General features: G+C 45.4%; 1 protein-coding gene across 1 annotated transcript in view; it reads right to left on the bottom strand.

The window, feature by feature from the left end:
* Smarca5 (SWI/SNF related, matrix associated, actin dependent regulator of chromatin, subfamily a, member 5) overlaps window positions 1-5946 on the bottom strand; it is a 45972-nt gene extending 40026 nt beyond the window's left edge. Inside the window, exons 1-2 of the mRNA XM_004655837.3 lie at window positions 5695-5946; window positions 1559-1633 (exon numbers count right to left, since the gene is read on the bottom strand). Of these exons, the coding sequence (XP_004655894.2) occupies window positions 1559-1633; window positions 5695-5901 (282 nt within the window). The 5' untranslated portion in view covers window positions 5902-5946. The remainder of the gene's footprint in view (window positions 1-1558; window positions 1634-5694) is intronic.
* Window positions 5947-19291: the final 13345 nt, after the last annotated feature.

Genomic DNA, 19291 nt, shown 5'->3' with positions numbered 1-19291 from the left:
ATGTGGATCCTAGCTACATGATTGGACTTCTATGTGAATAGAATAAAACTCAATAGCAGAGGCTGGTAAGCTAGAATGGGGATATAAAGCAAACAGAAAGGCTGGGGGGGGGGGGGGGCGGGAGGGACCTGATAGGATGGTATTGTATATATGTAAGTAGAACAATTCATGGGGGTGAAAAGGCCTAAGTGAGGTCAGGGGAAGAGATTGAGTAAGGAAAGGTGGAGTGAAGGCTAATTAAAATCTAAGAGGATATAAATAAGTCATGTGGAAACCTACTTCTTTGGACAATGGAACACCCAGAAGCCATAGATTATTACTAGAAAATTTTCTATGCCAGGGATGGGATACTTTCCAGTGAGTTGCTGGCCAGGGAGGTTCCTGGTGTCCCCAAAACATTACAGGCCATTGCTGAGGCCCTTGGTTTCCCAACAAGAATAGATGGCAAGACCCTTGTTGCTGAAGACTCCACATACTTGGGCTGCAAGGTCTCTGAGAAATCCTGCTGGAACTAAACTGAAAACCTCCTCCATGTAGACCAGCTGAAAGAAAACTGAAAAAAGCTATGTTGCATGCAGTTCAAAGGCAAAGAGAGAAATCACCAGTGAAGATACTCAACAGTGGACACTACAAGCCAAATGAGCCAATGGATGCAATAGCGGCATGGGAGAAACCAACCACTCTCTAATTGGACTGGAGGCCCGCTCCATGGGAGGGAACACATCCCTGATACTGAAAACTTAAAACAGGGGTAGTCATGAGCCCTAGGGGTGTAAAATCTGTTGCTGTCTGGCTACATGTACATACTATGCTCACCAAACTGCCCAGTAAGCACTTCTTAATGTTCATGTCCACATGTTAATGCTACTCTCACTTTTGGTTAGAGAAGCTTCTCTTTCAGATGGCAGTGACCTTGGGATGACTCAGAAGGCACCATGGTGCTGAGAAGTGACAGAGGAGTGCTCAGCACTGAAATATCTCTATCACATATTCCAAGGCTCAGGGTCCTTTGCAGAAGATGTGGCAGAAAGAATGTAAGAGCCAAAGGAAGGGCAGGACTCCTTACAACATGCTTCTCTATACACATAATGGCCTGGATATCCATAATCACGCAGCGCCTGACAATACCTACCCACAAGAGCATAATAGGAGGAAAAGATGATGATTTCAAAATAAGAGAGAGACTGGAATGGGGTGGGGTATGATGGACAGTGAAGTTTCAAAGGGAAAGTGGGGGGAGGGAGAGAATTACCATAGGTTATTGTTTACAACTACTAAAGTTATCAATAAAAAAGTAAATTAAAAAATATTTTATTTTCACTTATTTCTTGGGGGAGAAAAGAGTCAGAATGGGCACACCAGGGCCTCTAGCCACTGCAAACAAACTCCAAATGCATGTATCACCAAGTGCATCTGGCTTACATGAGCCCTGGGAAATCGAACCTAGGTCCTTAGGCTTCATAGACAAGCACCTTAATCATTAACCCATCTCTCCAGCCCCAGATTTAATCATCTTAAGAAAAAGTTATTATTAACTGTTCACATATCTAGAACATACCATTTTTTCTTCATAGGTAGGATCTGGTTCTTGGATTTCTTTTTGCTTCCCTGGTGAAGCATCATCAAATACTTCCTGGCAGGAAGGAAAAAGCACAGAATTGTTCAAGAATTGCTCACCATTATACACTGATTTCTGACAAAAACATGTTCTAAATAATACACTGTTGCTCCAAACTCCCTGGACAAGTAAATGGCTCTCATGTAACCTAAATGGGAATCTGATAAAAATGGAATAAAACACTACAAAGATAGCAATCTACTTAACCCAATCATGTAAACTATATAAATGCTGCAAAGATTAAAACACTACTATCAACAACTCCCTAAAGTAAAATTACTTTCCATATAATTCATATTGGTAAATCTGTACTTTTTCAAATAAAATTAGGAAATCAAGGTAGATAGCACGAAAAGTGGGGAAAAGTTCCCTTTCATCATAAAGTTGCATTAACCCACTGTGCTATCACACAAAATGAAGTCAGCATTAGTCCCTGATCTCCTTCATCAAGAATACTACCCAAAAATGTGGCCTACACTCAATACTAATTATAGTCTGATCTCTGAAAAAGTAATAAATAAGCTATTCTTACAAATGTATTTATCCTGACTTTCAAATGCTACAACAAAAACCAGCAACAAAGCCAGGCGTGGTGGTGCATGTCTTAAATCCCAGCACCTGGGAGGCAGAGGTAGTCATGAGTTCAAAGCCTCTCTGAGACTACACAGTGAACTCCAGGTCAGCTTTGGCTAGATAGAATGAGACACTACCTCGAAGAACAAAGGGAAAAACAAAATCAAAAACCAGCAACAATTTTTATTCTACAAAATTCCACTTACGCATTTAAAAAAAAAAAAAAAACAGAAACAGTTGCTGAAGTATCATTTTCACTAGGCTTGGTGGCACATACCTTTAATACCAGAACTTATGAGGCAGAATTAGGAGGATCACCATGAGTTCAAGGCCACCATGAAACTACAGTGAATTGCAGGTCATCCTGGGCTACAGCATGAGAGCCTACCTCAAAAAAAATAAATAAATAAATAAACAAGCAAAAAAGTATTATTTTCATTCCTGATGTACAAACCTGCACTTGGCAATTTCATAAAGCTCTACATGATTAAGTCTGAGGGAGCAGGGTGTAGTAAAAGTTCAGATGATCTAATTTCTAGTCTTATTTTACTGCTAAGATCTTTAACATCTTACTGACAACTTCCATACATATCACTGCAAAGACTTTAATGCTCACTATACACTTCTGGTCCATATGTACAGGTGACAAAACCACCAACCTAATCCAATTTACAAAATTCCTACTAGCACACATTAAGGTAAAACAGAATCTGCAAAAACAAAATGTGATTTCCAACAGCAGAGACTACTTCTTCTACAATTGGGAAAAAAAAAAGCTGGGCATGGTGGCACACGCCTTTAATCTCAGCCCTTGGGAGGCAGAGTTAGGAGGACTGTCATGAGTTCAGGGCCACCCTGAGACTACATAGTTAATTCCAGGTCAGCCTGGACTAGAGCAAGACCCTACCTTGAAAAAAAAAAAGAATTTCAGTCAGACCTCTTGAAATCATATAATTACTGGTATAGGATGTACCTATCTACCATTCTAGTTAACAGTGAAGTGAAGCTGAATGGCTGGATGTAGTGGTGCTTGCTTTTAATCCCAGCATTCAGGAGGTAGAGGTAGAAGGATAGTCATGAATTCAAGGCCACCCTAAGACTACACAGTAAATTTCAGGTCACCTGGGCTACAGCAAGACCCTACCTCAAACCTCCACAAGCCAAAAAAAGGTGAAAAAAGTTGAACACTGCCAAAAACATAACAGCTAAAAAATGAGATTAGTCTCATAATCTACTAGTGATAGAAACAAGAAAAAAGAAAAAAAGATATCCACAAGAGAATCAGATCTGTCAGAAAATATATAATGAATACTCGGTTTATTTTTTGATTTGGGAAAAACTTGTGTTATTGTTTCAAACAAAACATTTAAAAACATCTTTTCTCAAATAATAAAACAGATATATTATCCAAGTGTACTCAAACTAATACTGAGGCTGGAGAGACCACTTAGCGGTTAAGTGCTTGCCTTTGAAGCCTAAGGACCCCAGTTCGATCCTCAATTCCCCAGGACCCAAGTTAGCCAGATGCACAAGGGGGCGCACACGTCTGGAGTTTGCAGCGGCTGGAGGCCCTGGTGCGCACATTCTCTATCTGCCTTCCTCTCTCAAATAAATAAACAAAAATTTTAAAAACTAACTCTGATTGTGAATTCAGTTATGGCAATAAAACCAGACTAAAGGGAATTTTATCTTAAAGGAAAGCTATCACCTATAAAGTAGCCAGAAGGAAAGTGAAGAGGGAGATATACTGATTAAAAAAATTAAAAACTGATATTTCTAAACTGAGAAGGTAAAAGAAGTCATTCTTCTCTATATGTAATTGCCAAACATCTTTTTAACTACTTGACAGGCAAGATGTGTGGAAAAGGCTTGTTTCGGAGCCAGACCTGAGTTCTACCAGTTTCTTCTTACCAGAAGACTCAATTTCCTCATCTGGCAATTGGAAACACCACCCATTTCATATGGTTACTTGTGCTCAACCTAATTAAAATACTCTGTTTAGGGCTTTAAATTTTAGGCCAAAATAGTTTGTTTAGGGCTTATCCTACTCTCCACCCTGGCCTTTTACTTGTTTCCAAGTTTGAATGGCAGACTCTCTGGAAAACCAGGTAAACCAAGCGCATCTCTTTGCACTCCCACGTAAGTGCTTTCAGGGTCACAGGTTTTCAGACCCCCTAACTCATAAAACAGGAATTCAGATTAAACAGCCCTAGTACTTCAGAACAATTGTTACAAACCTTAAGGAGTGGGGGGAGGGAGGGGATAAATGCAACATTAAGTCCATCTTAATTTGAAACAAGCTTTAATCACTGCTCACATCACTAAGTTACTCATACTATTTCACTATTTCACCCAAGCAGCCCAAATTAAACTGGTGCACGAAATGCCTTAATGGAAAAATGTACTATGGAAAACTGCGTTACAGTAATTCTGAACCAAGGCTCATTTTTAAAGAGTAGTGTATCATTTTCATTCTCTCTAAAGATCAGTATCTTTGGACTGGGTCTAGAAAATATCTCAGGACAAGTCGGAGGCCAAAAAATTTTAAAAACTGGAAGCAAATATTTTGTTCCCAGACACTGCAACCCGGGGAGCATACCCAAGAGACCAGTTTGGCAGCTCCCTCATTTTCCACGCCCCCCACCCCACCAAACACTGTCATCCTCTGGCTAATCCAAGCCCCAGAAGGTTCAGCAACGACCGGCATCAACTTAAAAAAATAAAAAATAACAGAGGAGGGAGGAGGAAATGCGTTACACAGTTAATGCCACCCAACTCCCCCTAATAGATCCAATCCATTCATCCACCCACGCACACACCTCCACAATTAGAAGGGGACGTGAGACAGGTGCGGCTCTGTCACGGCTCGCTCCCTTCCCTGCGGTGCCCGGGACCTGGGAAGGGACTTCCTCTGGGTCCCTCTCCCTCCCCTCACACAGCAGCTGCGCCCCTTTTATCCCCACGGCGCACACGGCCATCCAGCTCTCGCCATTGTTTCTGCCCAGGGTAGACAGATGCGGCTCCAGCAAGGACCGGGACGAGGGCAACGAAGCACCAGGGTCCCCGCGGCGACGCTTAGAAAACGCCGCCACTCGCCCCAACCCGTGCATCCCACTCCTGTGGGGCACGGATCTCTCTCGCCCTTGCCCAAAGTTTGATGCAAAGTAAAAGGAAGAAGAAAAGGTGTGGGGGGGGGGAGAAAGCTAGATTCACGGACCAGCGAGCGAGTTAGGGGAATGTCGTGATGCGAGGGGACACAGGTGGCCCCCTCGGCCAGACATCAAGAACATGCGTTTCCTAAGAGCGTCCGGAGGTTTGGCAAGACTGGGTTTAAAAACATATATAGGGAAAGAAGACGTGCCAGGGCGAAGTGGCGGGCAACGCGTGGAGAGGCCACGGCATGAAGCTCTGGAGGGATCGCCACTCGGGATCGCGAGCGTGCGGGACGAGCACGGGCTCCGCACCCGCACCCCGGGCACCCCGCGCTCCCCGCCGCCGCTCACCTCCATGTCGGCGTCGGCGGGGCCGGTGCCCGCTGCGGACGGAGCCGCCTGGGCCGCGATGCCCTCGGGATCGCCTTTGTTGTTGCTGCTGCTGCTGCTGCCGCTGCCGCTGCCGCCGGAGCCGGAGCCTGGGAGCGCGGCGGCCGCGGGCTTACAGGGCGCGCTCTCGGGAGGCGGCGGCGGCGGAGGCTCGGCCGCGGACGACATGATGCTCCGTGTGCGTCGGCCGCTGCAGCCACAGGCCGGCTGGGCCGCGAGGGAGGCGGACGAAGGCCTGGCGGGCTACGTCGTCACGGGGAACGCGAGACCCAGCCGGAAGCTCTCCCGCCGTCCGTCCGCCCGCCCGCCCGTGCTCTCCCGAGGTGGGCTGCGGGCAGCTCTCCGGGTTCCACCGGCGCTTCCCTCACGGCGGGAACCACGTCGAGGAGGGTGGGCGGGGCCTTCAGGGTCACGGGGGTCAGAGAGGGCGGGCTGACTCCGAGGGGGGGGCGGAGGGACCGGGGAAAGGAAAGCGAAAGAAAGACCGAGGCGGGCACGGATCGCCCCGTCTCCGCTTCCTCCGGCAGGAAACGCTCCAATCTCCAACCCTCCAGGACCACTCTGCCTACGACACTCGCTCTCAAGCCTCGCGAGATTGCTGGCTGCGCTCACGGACTGGATCCCCAGCGCGCATGCGCGGGCTCCGCGGCTCCGCCTTGGCCACGCCTCCTCGGGGGCCTCGAGCGAGCGCGCGTGCGGGGGGGTGTGGGCAGGGCCTCCACGGAGCGGCCGGGCGACGTCATTGTGTGCGTCGGCTCTCTGGCTTGACGCGAGCCCGATCTAGGCCGTGGATCTTAACGGTTCCTTAGCCTCCGCCCGCCTCGCCGGGCCTGACAGGCCTGTCGCGGAATGGCGCAAGTGCCTGACAACTTTCCTGGGGCCCTGGGCTACCCGGAACTGCAGGCCTGCGCCGGCCGTGGCGCAGAGGCGTGACGTCGGCGTGACGTCGCACTGTGGGGGGGGGAATAATGCCCCAGAGACTTGAGGTGAGCGCCTGTTCGTGACGTCAGTCGTTTCCAATTACCCTCTGCTCCCGTTGGGTAAAGTGAGAACTTACACAGACGTTAATCGAGTAAGGTCATGTGCACACGTGAGAAAATGGACAGCAACAGTGGAAGACCAGTGATGGGAGGGATCTGTTCCACAAATACCAAGCACGCTAGGGCTGGAGAGATGGCTTGCCAGAAAAGCCAAAGGACCCATGTTCGATTCCCTATTACAGAGGTAAAACCGGATGCATAAGGCGGTGCATGCATCTGGAGTTCGTTTGCGGTTGCTGGAAGCCCTGGCAAGCCCATTCTTTCTCTCTCATCTGCCTCTTCCTCTCTCACAAGTGAACACTACAATCATGCTTTAGTGTCTACAACTATGGAAACTGTCAATTAAAAAGTTTAAACAGGGCTGGAGAGATGGCTTAGCGGTTAAGCGCTTGCCTGTGAAGCCTAAGGACCCCAGTTCGAGGCTCGATTCTCCAGGACCCACGTTAGCCAGATGCACAAAGGGGCGCACGCGTCTGGAGTTCGTTTGCAGTGGCTGGAGGCCCTCATGCGCCCATTCTCTCTCTCTCTTTTTCTCTCTCTGTCACTCTCAAATAAATAAAATTTTTTAAAAAATAAAGCATATGCCACCATGACTGGCCCTTGTCTTTATTTAAAAAAAAAAGTTTAAACAAAAAATAATACATATTTTTAAAACCACACTTGATCTGGACTGACGACCTGAGTTCGATTCCCCAGTACCCGCATAAAGCCAGATGTACAAAGTGGAACATGCATCTGGAGTTTGTTTGCATCAGCTAAAGTCCCTGTCACGCCCATTCTCTGTGTCTCTCTTTTCTGTTTCTCTCCACTTATCAGTAAGCAAAAATATTTTTTGTTTTGTTTTTGGGTTTTGTTTTTTTTCCAAGATAGGGTCTCACTCTAGCCCTGGTTGACCTGGAATTCACTACGTAGTCGGGATGAAAGGCATGGGCCACCCCGCGGCTTAATGAAATTATTGTGAGCCAGGCGTGGTGGGTTCACGCTTTTCATCCTGACACTTGGGAGGCAGAGGTAGGAGGATCGCAGTGAATTCGAGCCCACCCTGAGACTGCATAGTGAATTAAAAAAACAAAAACACTGTACTCCATAGGTAATAATCAACATTACTTCCTTTGAACCCTGCCTTGGGCTGACATCAAGACTGCCTACAGCCTTGTAATAACACCTACAAAGTTTAAACATTCTACGTTTTGTTTGTAACAAATTTGCAGTCTATGAGGAGACTGCCTACCTCTACTCATGAAGCCTGTTTGATCTTAGTCCCCATGTATATTGAAATAAAGGGAGACACTTTCCAAGAATTGAATCTACTTGATTATGTTGAAATTTCAAGTGTTTGAGAATAAACCATATATATATATGGGTGTTTATATAACTAGTTAACCAATTCTTTTTTTTTTTAAATATATATATTTTTTATTTAGTTATTTGAGAGCGACAGACACAGAGAGAAAGACAGACAGAGGGAGAGAGAGAGAATGGGCGCGCCAGGGCTTCCAGCCTCTGCATACGAACTCCAGACACATGCACCCCCTTGTGCATCTGGCTAACGTGGGGTCTGGGGAACCGAGCCTCGAACCAGGGTCCTTAGGCTTCACGGGCAAGCGCTTAACCGCTAAGCCATCTCTCCAGCCCTAGTTAACCAATTCTTTAATCAAAATTGAGATCTAGAAAAGTGATGCATTTCAAATATTTCTGATACTATAAAAATGTTTATATTCACAGGGCGTGGTGGCGCACACCTTTAATTCCAGTACTAGGAAAGCCAAGGTAGGAGGATTGCCATAAATCAGAGGCCAACCTGAGACTATATAGTGAATTTCAGGTCAGCCTAGGTTAGAAGAAAATGCTACCTCAAAAGCCAAAAATAAATATTGCCTCCAAAGTTGAAATTTTCTTTTTTTTTTTTTTTTTTTTTTTTTTTTGGTTTTTCGAGGTAGGGTCTCACTCTGGTCCAGGCTGACCTGGAATTAACTCTGTAGTCTCAGGGTGGCCTTGAACTCATGGCAATCCTCCTACCTCTGCCTCCAGAGTGCTGGGATTAAAGGCGTGCGCCACCACGCCTGGCTGAAATTTTCTTTTTAAAAATGGGCATTTATAGCTGGTGTGGTGTCTCACACCTTTAATCCCAGAACTCAGGAAGCAGAGGTAGGAGGATCCCTGTGAATCTGCGGTTACCCTGAGGCAGGGTGGTACATGCCTTTAATTCCAAGAGGCTGAAGTAGGAGGACCACTGTGAGTTCAAGGCCAGCCTGGAAATAGAGTGAGATCCAGGTCAGCCTGGGCTAGAGTGAGACCCTACCTTGAAAAAAAAAGAAGAAAAATTTAATTAATATAACGTCATGGTAGTGTCTCACATATAGAGAGCTCTGGGTCCAAGTGTTAGGTATTTTTATGTATTTGAGAGAGCAAGAGAAAAAGGCAGAGAGAATGGGTGCATGAGGGCCTCTAGCCACTGCAAACTGCAGATGCATGCACCACCTTGTGCATCTGACTTACGTGGGGCTTGGGGAATTGAACCTGGGTCCTTAGGCTTAGCAGGCAAGCCCCTTAGCCCCTAAGCCATCTCTCCAGCCCAGTATTTTTTATTTCTTTGTAAGCACAGAGAGGTAGAAGAGAGACAGAGAAAACTGACACACCAGGGCCTCCAACTGCTGTAAACAAATTCCAGATGCATGGGCCACTTTGTGCATCTGACTTTACATAGGTAATGGAGAATTGAACCCAGGTTGATAGACTTAGTAGGCAAGCACTTTAACTGCTGAGCCATCTCTCCAGCCCAAGTATTAGGTGTTTTTATCCTAAATAATTGCAAACTTGAGGGTCAGAAACTAGTTGGGAGACGTATAGTGTGTTTTTTGTTTGTTTGTTTTGTTTTTGAATTTCTCTAGGTAGGGTCTCATTGTAGCCCAGGATTGCCTTGAACTCAAAGCAATCTTTCTACCTCTACCTCCCAAGTGCTGGAATTAAAGGCATGCATCATAACACCCAGATAGAAGTCTAGTTTTTTAAAGATGGCATAAGATGGTGAGGGAAATGGTAGTAAGAAACCACCCAAAAGTTCTCTATTTGTGCTCCCCAGCAACAGAATGTTGCAATGTAAAAAGCACATTATTGTCCTATCTCCAACATACAAATGTAAATCATTTCCATGTAAAATTCCTTCTGTTAGATTTAGTGTGCTGGAACATGTGCTACCCTAAACCAGTAGAACAAAGAAATGTGCCAAAGGGTAAAAGATGCCAAAGAATCCAGAGACTCTGCCAGCATCATAGCCAGGAGTGGCACGGAGAACTGCAGTTTTATCAGAGTCAAAAGTAGGACTGCCAGGTGTGGTGGCACACACCTTTAATCCCAGCACTTGGGAAGCAGAGGTAGGAGGATCTTTGTGAGTTCTAGGCCACCCTGAGACTCCAGAGTTAATTCCAGGTGGTGAGCCTGGGCTAGAGGGAGACCTGCCTTGAATCTCCCCTCCAGCCCCCGACAAAAATATAGGACCACTAAACCTCATTCCTAGTGAACTAAGTTCATTCTATAAAACCCTAAGACTATAAAGAAAAGGGGGAAACAGTACTCAATATTGAATATTTAAGAGTGGAAATTTCCAGTACCTGATACCAATAATAACACCTTGTCTCAGTCCTTTTCAGGGCTCTCCGCATTGGTCATTTGTCATTGTATGGAGACTCATTTAAAGAAAAATATTATGCTCTGAATAAATAATATAAGTAAGATTTAAACACAGCCCACTGGTATCGGCTTGCCAATCACATCAGTGTGTGACTTTTTATCTTTTATTTATGTATTGTTGCAGTCAGGTTCTTATTGCTGGTAGATATCACCCAACCAAGAGCAGCTTGTGGGAAAAAAGGATTTATTTTGGCTTACAGGCTTGAGGGGAAGCTCCACGATGGCAGGGAAAATGATGGCATGAGCAGAGGGTGAACATCACCCTCTGGCCAACATCAGATGCACAACAGCAACAGGAGAGTGTGCCAAACACTGGCATGGGGAAACTGGCTATAGCACCCATAAGCCCCCCCCCCCAACAATACACTCCCTCCAGGAGGCATTAATTCCCAAATCTCCATCAGCTGGGAACCTAGCATTCAGAACACCTAAGTGTATGGGGGACACCTGAATCAAACCACCACATTTTGCCCCTGGTTCCCATAAACTGATATCCATACATGATATAAAATACAATGCCTTCAGTCCAACTTTAAACATCCCATAGTTTTTAATCAATTCCAGTGATGTTCATACAATCCCCAATAGTCCAAGGTCTTTTAAATGAGCCATAATACCAAAAAAAAAAAAAAAAACTTAAAAAATCCCATAATGGCACAAAATGAACACACTGCAAAAGACGGCATTGAGCATAGCAAAGAAACATTCAGCCAATACACGATTTGAAACAACCAGGACAAACTTCAAACTCTGTAACTCCAAGCCCAACAACACTAGCCAGTGACAAGTCTCCAAATTCGATAATTCTAACCAGCAACAAGCCTCTGGCATTCCAATTCCACCCCTCCAGCTAGGCTACTCACAGTCCTGGAAAACATAATCAGGGCCAACAGCTCTCCTTGGCAGCCATCTCGTGGTCCCGGCATCTCCAGTGGGTCTCCACTGCAATCCAGGGTTCATCCTCATGGCCCCATGGGGTCTCTATGCAGGCATCTAGCAAACCTGCTTCACACTGCCCATGGCCATTTCCAAAACACAAGACCGTGTTGCAAACTCAATGATCCTCTTTCCTGTATTTCTTATACTCCAAAATACCAGGTAGGGTGCCAATTTGTTAATCCAGGGGGAATAAAGCAGACTTTGAAGAACAGGACACTCCTTGAGTATTCAGGCCGCTTCAAAAGAGTCCACATTCTTCCTGTTGTCCCAATGCAAGTCAGATGGCCCAATCTCAAAGGTTGTAATCTCTCAGTTGCAGCTGAATGGGCAACAGTTCACCCAAAGATTTTTCTTTCTGTGCCATATCCCTCTGCTCACACCAGTTCATTTCTACACAAAGCAACCCTGCACAACTTCTTAGGACACGGGCTTAAGAGCAAGCTTCTCACACAAACCGCTAGCCCAGTCCCGGCAAAGCTCTTTCTCACCCTCATAAGCCAAACCCACAGTCCATAGTTCTTACTGTATTCAGGTCTTGCAGCTCTGACCAAAATAGTCCATCAAGCTATACTTACAGCACTGTAAGTTGTCTCTTAGGCCAAGGTTTCAACTCCTCCCACATTTCTCTTGAAAATCAGCTCCAAAAAGGCAAAGCCATACAGTCAGGTGTCTAGCAGCAATCCCACTCCTCAGTACCACTTTACTGTTGCAGTCAGGCTTGCATTGCTGGTAGAATCACTGAACCAAGAGCAGTTTGTGGGAAAAAGGATTTATTTTGGCTTACAGGCTCAAGGGGAAGCTTCACAATGGCAGGGGGAAACGATGGCATGAGCAGAGGGTGGACATCACCCCTGGGCAACATCAGGACATCTGGACAACAGCAACAGGAGACTGTGCCAAACACTGGCAAAGGGGAAACTGGCTGTAACACCCATAAGCCCGCCCCCAACAATACACTGCTTCCAGGAGGCATTAATTCCCAAATCTCCATCAATTGGGAACCTAGCATTCAGTTTGTGGGGTACACCTGAATCAAGCCACCACATGTATGTTATCAGTATTGTTTAAGTTCTCTGAGTACTTCCTTGTCACTTGTGAAAAAAATACTTCATTGCATTGGTTCTAAGGAAACTTCTCCTAGGAACACACATATAATGGTATAAAGTTAAGTTTATTTTAATTCTTGAGGTAGGGTCTCTCTGTAGCCCAGGCCAACACGGAATTCAGGCTGGTCTTGAACGCACAGTGAGTCTCCTACCTCTGCCTCCCCAGTGCTGGGATTATAGGTGTGCATTGCCGTGCCTGTCCAAAGTTAAGTTTTAATAATCATCCTTGAAGGATTTTTGGAAGAATTGACTGTAGCTGAAGGCTAGGTTAAAAAAATGGAATTCTTTTGCTGAAAAATGATAAAAGCAAGAAGATGGAACGAGCTTCGCCATGCAAAATTAAAATAACAAAGCCAGGCATGGTGGCACACACGTACAATCTAAGCACTTTGGAGGTTTCATCAGGAGAATCACCAACTTGAGGAAAACCTGAACTGCATAGCAGGGCTTTATTTAAAAAAAAACAAAAAACCTATAGCAGTAGCTATATCATGATCAGACAGACTATAGAAGAAAGAAAATTACCAGACAGATAGGGAAACTATAATTATGAAAGTATCAGTCAACCAAGGAAAGATAACTCCAACTCCAAATGTGTATGAACCAAGTAACAAAGAGGCAAAATAAATGAGGAAAAACTGAAGTGAGAAATAACAAATCCATTAATTATGTGGATACCACAGGACCTCTCAATAGTTGATAGAACAAGGCAGAAATGTTACAGAAGAAAAGTTTTCATGTTATGAAAAGCAGGATCTAAATGGCATTTGCAGAACACTCCACATGACAGTGTAAACACAACATTAGCCCTAAAACAAACCTCAACACATTTAAAAGGATTTAAATGACACATAGTTCCAATATACAATGGTGCAGAATAAACACTCCCAATTCAAAAACAAGGAAAGAGGGCATTGCGAGGAAACACTGAGTCAAAGCAAGACCAAGATCCAGCGGGCCAGACATCACACCCTGCTGCGCTGTTGGCATCTGGGGCCCTCAGTGGTGTCCTCTAGACCCTGGCATTGCTCCATAATCTAATTCCTTCTGCTCTGTCCCACAGGCTCTCTCTCACACTGCCTTTACACAGCGACTACAGCCTTCCTCAGTGGACATCCCAAAGTCTTGGCGTTTCCAACATCTCAGGGACTCTGTTATGGCTTGAACTTCACCTTCGAACTGCTTTCAGAGAATCCTGTCTGCGCACACATCGCCCGCCTGGCCTCAGGGCCTTTCTGGAACCTTGGTGACAACTTCCATGACCCTGAAAGCCTTGCCTGTAGCACGCATGCAAAAGCAGCATCATGTGGACAACGCTCCCAAGTTCCGGTCAGCTTGAAATGTAGTCTGACACCTTCTCCCACAGAGGCAGTGGCCTCTGTGTACCCAGGCTGAGAATGTTGGGCGAACACCTTCCTAGGCAGTTGTTGAGCCTTCATAGGTGGAACCTGTCCTGTTATCCCAGTGAAGAAAGTAAGGTTTCTCTTTAAGATGAACTATTGTGTCAGGTGAAGTGGTTCACATCTTTAATCCCAGCACTCCAGGGAGCAGTGTGTTGCAGTCAGGTTCTCATTGCTGACAGAAAACACCCGACCAAAAGCAGCTTGTGGGAATAAAGGGTTTATTTTGCTTACAGACTTGAGGGGAAGCTCCATGATGGCAGGGAAAATGATGGCACAAGCAGAGGGTGGACATCACCACCCTGGCCAACATTAGCAACAGGAAGAGTATGCCAAACACTGGCAAGAGGAAGCTGGTTATGACACCCATAAGCCAGCCCCCAATAATACATTGCCTCCAGGAGGCTTTAATTTCCAAATTGCCAACAGCTGGGAACCTAACATTCAAAACATGTAAGTTTGTGGGGGACGCCTGAATCAAACCACCACATAGAGGTAGTAGAATCACTGTGAGTTCGAGGCCTGCCTGGGACTACAGAGTGAGTTCCAGGTCAGCCTGGGCTAGAGTGAGACCGTACCTCAAAAAACAAACAAGCAGGGCTGGAGAGATGGCTTAGCAGTTAAGGCGTTTGCCTACGCAGCCAAGGGACCCAAGTTCTATTCCCTAGGACCCAAGTAAGCCAGATGCACAAGGAGCACAGGCATCTGGAGTTTGTTTGCAGTGGCTAGAGTCCCTGGTGTGCCCAGTCTCTGTCTGTCTCCCCTCTCTCTCTCTCTCTCTCTCTCTCTCTTCCTCCCTCTCTCTCCTTGCAAAACAAACAAACCAAAAAGCCGAGCATGGTGGTGCATGCCTTTAACCCAAGCCCTCAGGAAGCAGAGGTAGAAGAATCACCATGAGTTCAAGGCCACCCTGAGAATACCTAGAGAATTTCAGGTCAGCCTCAGCTAGAGTGAGCCCCTACCTCAAAAAAATAAAATTAAAATTAAAAAAAAGAAATATTGTAAATCAGCTGGGCCGGAGAGATAGCTTAGTGGCTTAAAGCACTTGCCTGTGAAACCTAAGGACCCAGATTCGATTCCCCAGTGCCCATGTAAGCCAGATGCATAAGGTGGGGCATGCAATCTGAATTTGTTTGCAGTGGCTAGAGCCCCTGGTGTACCCATTCCCCACCTTTGTCTCTCTCTCTCTCAAATAAATAAATAAAACATATTTTTTTAATCTCAGAGAATCAAATTAAGAAAATTCAAAGGAGCCGGGCATGGTATCACACGCCTTTAATCCCAGCACTTGGGAGGCAGAGGATCGTTGTGAGTTCGAGGTCACCCTGAGACTACATAGTGAATTCCAGGTCAGCCTGGGCTAGAGATGCTACCTCAAAAACACCAAAAGGAAGAAAACTCAAAGGAGAGCATCACTGAGTGACCACATTAAGTGGCAATGGAGCATGGATTTGTGAAGGGAATAATGGGGGAGGGGGAAATCATCATGGTCTATTGTCTATAGTTATGGAACTTGCCAATAAAAAACATTTAGAGAAAAATCAGATGAGGGACTGGAGAGATGGCTTAGTGGTTAAGGCACTTGCCTGCCAAGCCTAAGGACCCAGGTTTGATTCCCCAGGACCCACGTTAGCAAGATGCACAGGGTGGCGTACGTGGCTGGAGGCCCTGGTGTACCCATTCTCTCCCTCTCAAATAAATCAGTGAAATATCTTTTTTAAAAGCAGATGAAAGACTATGAGGGATTGAAGACAAGGTTGAGAAACCATTACATTCAGCTAGCAGTAATAAAAACAGTAAGTAATCGAGAGCACAGTGTTCTGGGAACACTACAGATCTGTGTTGTAGAAGAGGGAACTCAGGTACATACCGAGGATAGAAAACCCACTTATGTACGGGCTCGGGGGCTATGGGATGGAGAGATCGCTCATCAGTTGAAGGTGCTTTTTAACAAAGCTCGCCAGCCCAAGTAAACTCCCCAGTACCTGGGTAAAGCCAGATATGCAAAGTGGTACACACATCTAGAATTCATTTGCAATGGCAAGAAGCCCTGGCACATGCCCATTCTCTCTCTCTCTCTCTTTCCTCATGAATATTTTTGTTTTTGAGGTAGGGGTTTGCTCTAGCCCAGGCTGACCTAGAATTCACTATGTAGTCTCAAGGTGGCCTTGAACTCATGGTGATCCTCCTACTTCTGCCTCCCAAATGCTGGGATTAAAGGTGTGTGCCACACATCTGACTTGTAAATTAAAAACATGATTTTATTTATTTGCAAGACAACTTCTGTAATTGTAAATAATATCCCACGGTAATTCCCTCCCTCCCCCTACTTTCCATATAATGGATAACTCCATTCTCCATTATGTCTCCTCCCCCTCTCAGTCTCTCTTTCATTTTGATGTTATGATCTTTTACCTCCTATTATGTGTAGGTAGTGTAAGACACTGTGAGATCATGGACATCGAGGCCATTTCTGTCTGAAGGAGCACATTGTAAGGAGCCCTACCATTCCTTTGGCTCTTACATTCTTTTTTTATTATTAACAATTTCCATGATTATAAAACATATCCCATGGTAATACCCTCCCTCCCCCCCAATTTCCCCTTTGAAACACCATGCTCCATCATACTCCCTCCCCATCTCAATCAGTCTCTCTTTTACTTTTTTTTTTTTTTAATATTTTTATTTATTTATTTGAGAGCGACAGACGGAAAGAGGCAGAGAAAGAGAGAGAGAGAGAGAGAGAGAATGGGCACACCAGGGCCTCCAGCCACTGCAAACGAACTCCAGATGCGTGTGCCTCCTTGTGCATCTGGCTAACGTGGGTCCTGGAGAATCGAGCCTCGAACTGGGGTCCTTAGGCTTCACAGGCAAGTGCTTAACCACTAAGCCATCTCTCCAGCCCTCTCTTTTACTTTTGATGTCATGATCTTTTCCTCCTCTTATGATGGTCTTATGCATTACATTCTTTTTGTCACCTTTTCCGCAATGGACCCTGAACCTTGGAAGGTGTGATAGAGATATTTCAGTGCTGAGCACGCCTCTGTCATTTCTTCCCAGCACCATGGTGCCTTCTGAGTCATCCCAAGGTCACTGCCATCTGAAAAGAGAAGCTTCTCTAACCAAAAGTGAGAGTAGCATTAATATATGGGTATGAACATTAAGAGAAGTGCTTACTGGGCAGTTGGATGAGCATTGTATATACATTTAGCCAGACAGCAGCAGATGTTACACCCCTAGGGCTCATGACTACCCCTGTTGTAGGTTTTCAGTATCAGGAATGTATTCTCTCCCATGGAGCAGGCCTCCAGTCAAATTAGAGGGCAGTTGGTTTTCCCCCATAACAGACATGCCACTATGGTACCCATTGGCTCATCTGGCCTGGCTGGCCAAATTTAAGTCTTGCAGTGTCCACTGATGAGTATCTTCACTGGTGATTTCTCTCTCTCCCATTGAACTGCATGCAGCATGTCTTCTTCCAGCTTTCTGTCAGCTGGTCTACATAGGGGAGGTTATCAGCTCAGTTCCAGCAGGATTTCTTAGTGTCCTTGCAGCCCAAGTATGTGGAGTCTTCAGCAATAGGGTCTTTCCATCTACCTGGCGGGAAGCCAAGGGCCTTGGCGATGGCCTATAATGTTTGGGAGGCATCAGTAACCTCCCTGGTCAACAACTCACTGGAAGTTATCCCAACCCTGGCATTGAAAATTTTCTAGTAACAATCTATGGCTCCTGCGGGTTCCATTGTTAAAAATATATTTTTAAAAGTGACAAGAAACCATGTGTAGCAGTACCTTCTTGTTGCTAGGAGAAAACACTCAACCAGAAGCAGCTTATGGAACGAACGGGCTTATTTTTGGCTCATACCATTCAAAGAGGGAGTTTCATCGTGGTGGGGGAAAATGGCAGGAACAGACAGCTGGGCCCAATACCCAGACAGCCAAGCATCCCACTCCATCAACAGGGAGGAAGTAGAGAGCGTGAACAGCTCACTAGGACAGACAACCTGGGCTAGACTACAAAATCCCCAGGCTTGACTCTAGCAACACACCTCCTCTCAAAGGTTCCACCAGAAGGACACCAAGTAGGTTGCTTAACCAGAAACACATGAGATTCTGGGGATGGCTTTTTACATTCAAGCCACCCCACTATTGAATTAGATACTATCAGGAAAGTCTAGGGAAAGAAGAAGCCATCCAAGTACAAGAAGCATTCAGAACCCCAAGCTGATATGACCAGAAACAAAAAAATAAGTGCATCTTTTTAACAGTTAAGAAGCTAAGAGTGTAGGGAAAAAAAGGAAGGGACTGGAGAGATGGCTTAATGGTTAAGGCTCTTGCAGGCAAAGCCAAAAGACCCAGGTTTGATTCCCGGTACCCACATTAAGCCAGATACACAAGTTGGCACATGTGTTTGGAGTTTGTTTGTAGTGGCTGGAGGCCCTGCCATGCCTATTCTCTCTCATTTGCTTCTCCCTCTCTCTCTGAAATAAATAAATAAAATATTTAAAACAAGAATAAAGAAAGAATACCGAAAGCCGCAAGACAACATCAAGTTACTTATATATATGTTAAAGATTTTGCCATTAATAAAAATAAATAGTGGGGTTAGAGAGATGGCTAAGTGGTTAAAAGCACTTGCGTGCAAAGCCCAATGGCCCAGGTTCTATTTCCCAGTACCTTTATAAAGCCAGATGCAAAAAGTGGCATATTGCCAGGCATGGTGGCACACACCTTTAATCCCAGCACTCGGGAGGCAGAGGTAGGAGGATCACCATGAGTTCAAGGCCACCCTGAGACTCCATAGTGAATTCTAGGTCAGCCTGGACCAGAGCAAGACCCTACCTTGAAAAACCAAAAAAAAAAGTGGCATACGTATCTGAAGATTGTTTATAGTGGCAAGAGGCCCTGTCATGTCCATTCTCAATCTCTCTCTCATTTTTTCCCTATGTCTCCTTGTAAATAGATAATGAATTTTTTTAAAATTTAAAGAAAATTATTGAGGCATTATGACCAGTTTAGAAGATTTTTTTTTAAATGAGTTTATTATTTCCAAGCAGAGAGAAAGAGAGAGTATATGCACAGGTGTGCCAGGGCCTCTGGCCACTGCAAATGCATTCTAGATGCATGTGCCACTTTGTGCATCTGGCTTTATGTGGGTACTGGGGAACTGAACCTGGGTTGTTAGGCTTTTCAGGCAAATGCCTTAACCACTGAGAAATCTCTCCAGCCATAATATTTATTTATTTATTATTTACAAGAGAGAGAAGGAGAGAGAGAATGGACCCTGGTGCCTCCAGCCACTGCAAATGAACTCCAGACACATGCACCACCTTGTGCATCTGGGTTACGTGGGTACTGGGGAATTGAGCCTGGGTCCTCAGGCT

Source organism: Jaculus jaculus, chromosome 12 (assembly GCF_020740685.1).
Source record: "Jaculus jaculus isolate mJacJac1 chromosome 12, mJacJac1.mat.Y.cur, whole genome shotgun sequence".
Lineage (NCBI taxonomy): Eukaryota > Metazoa > Chordata > Mammalia > Rodentia > Dipodidae > Jaculus > Jaculus jaculus.
This window is presented reverse-complemented; position numbering and strand designations above follow the sequence as displayed.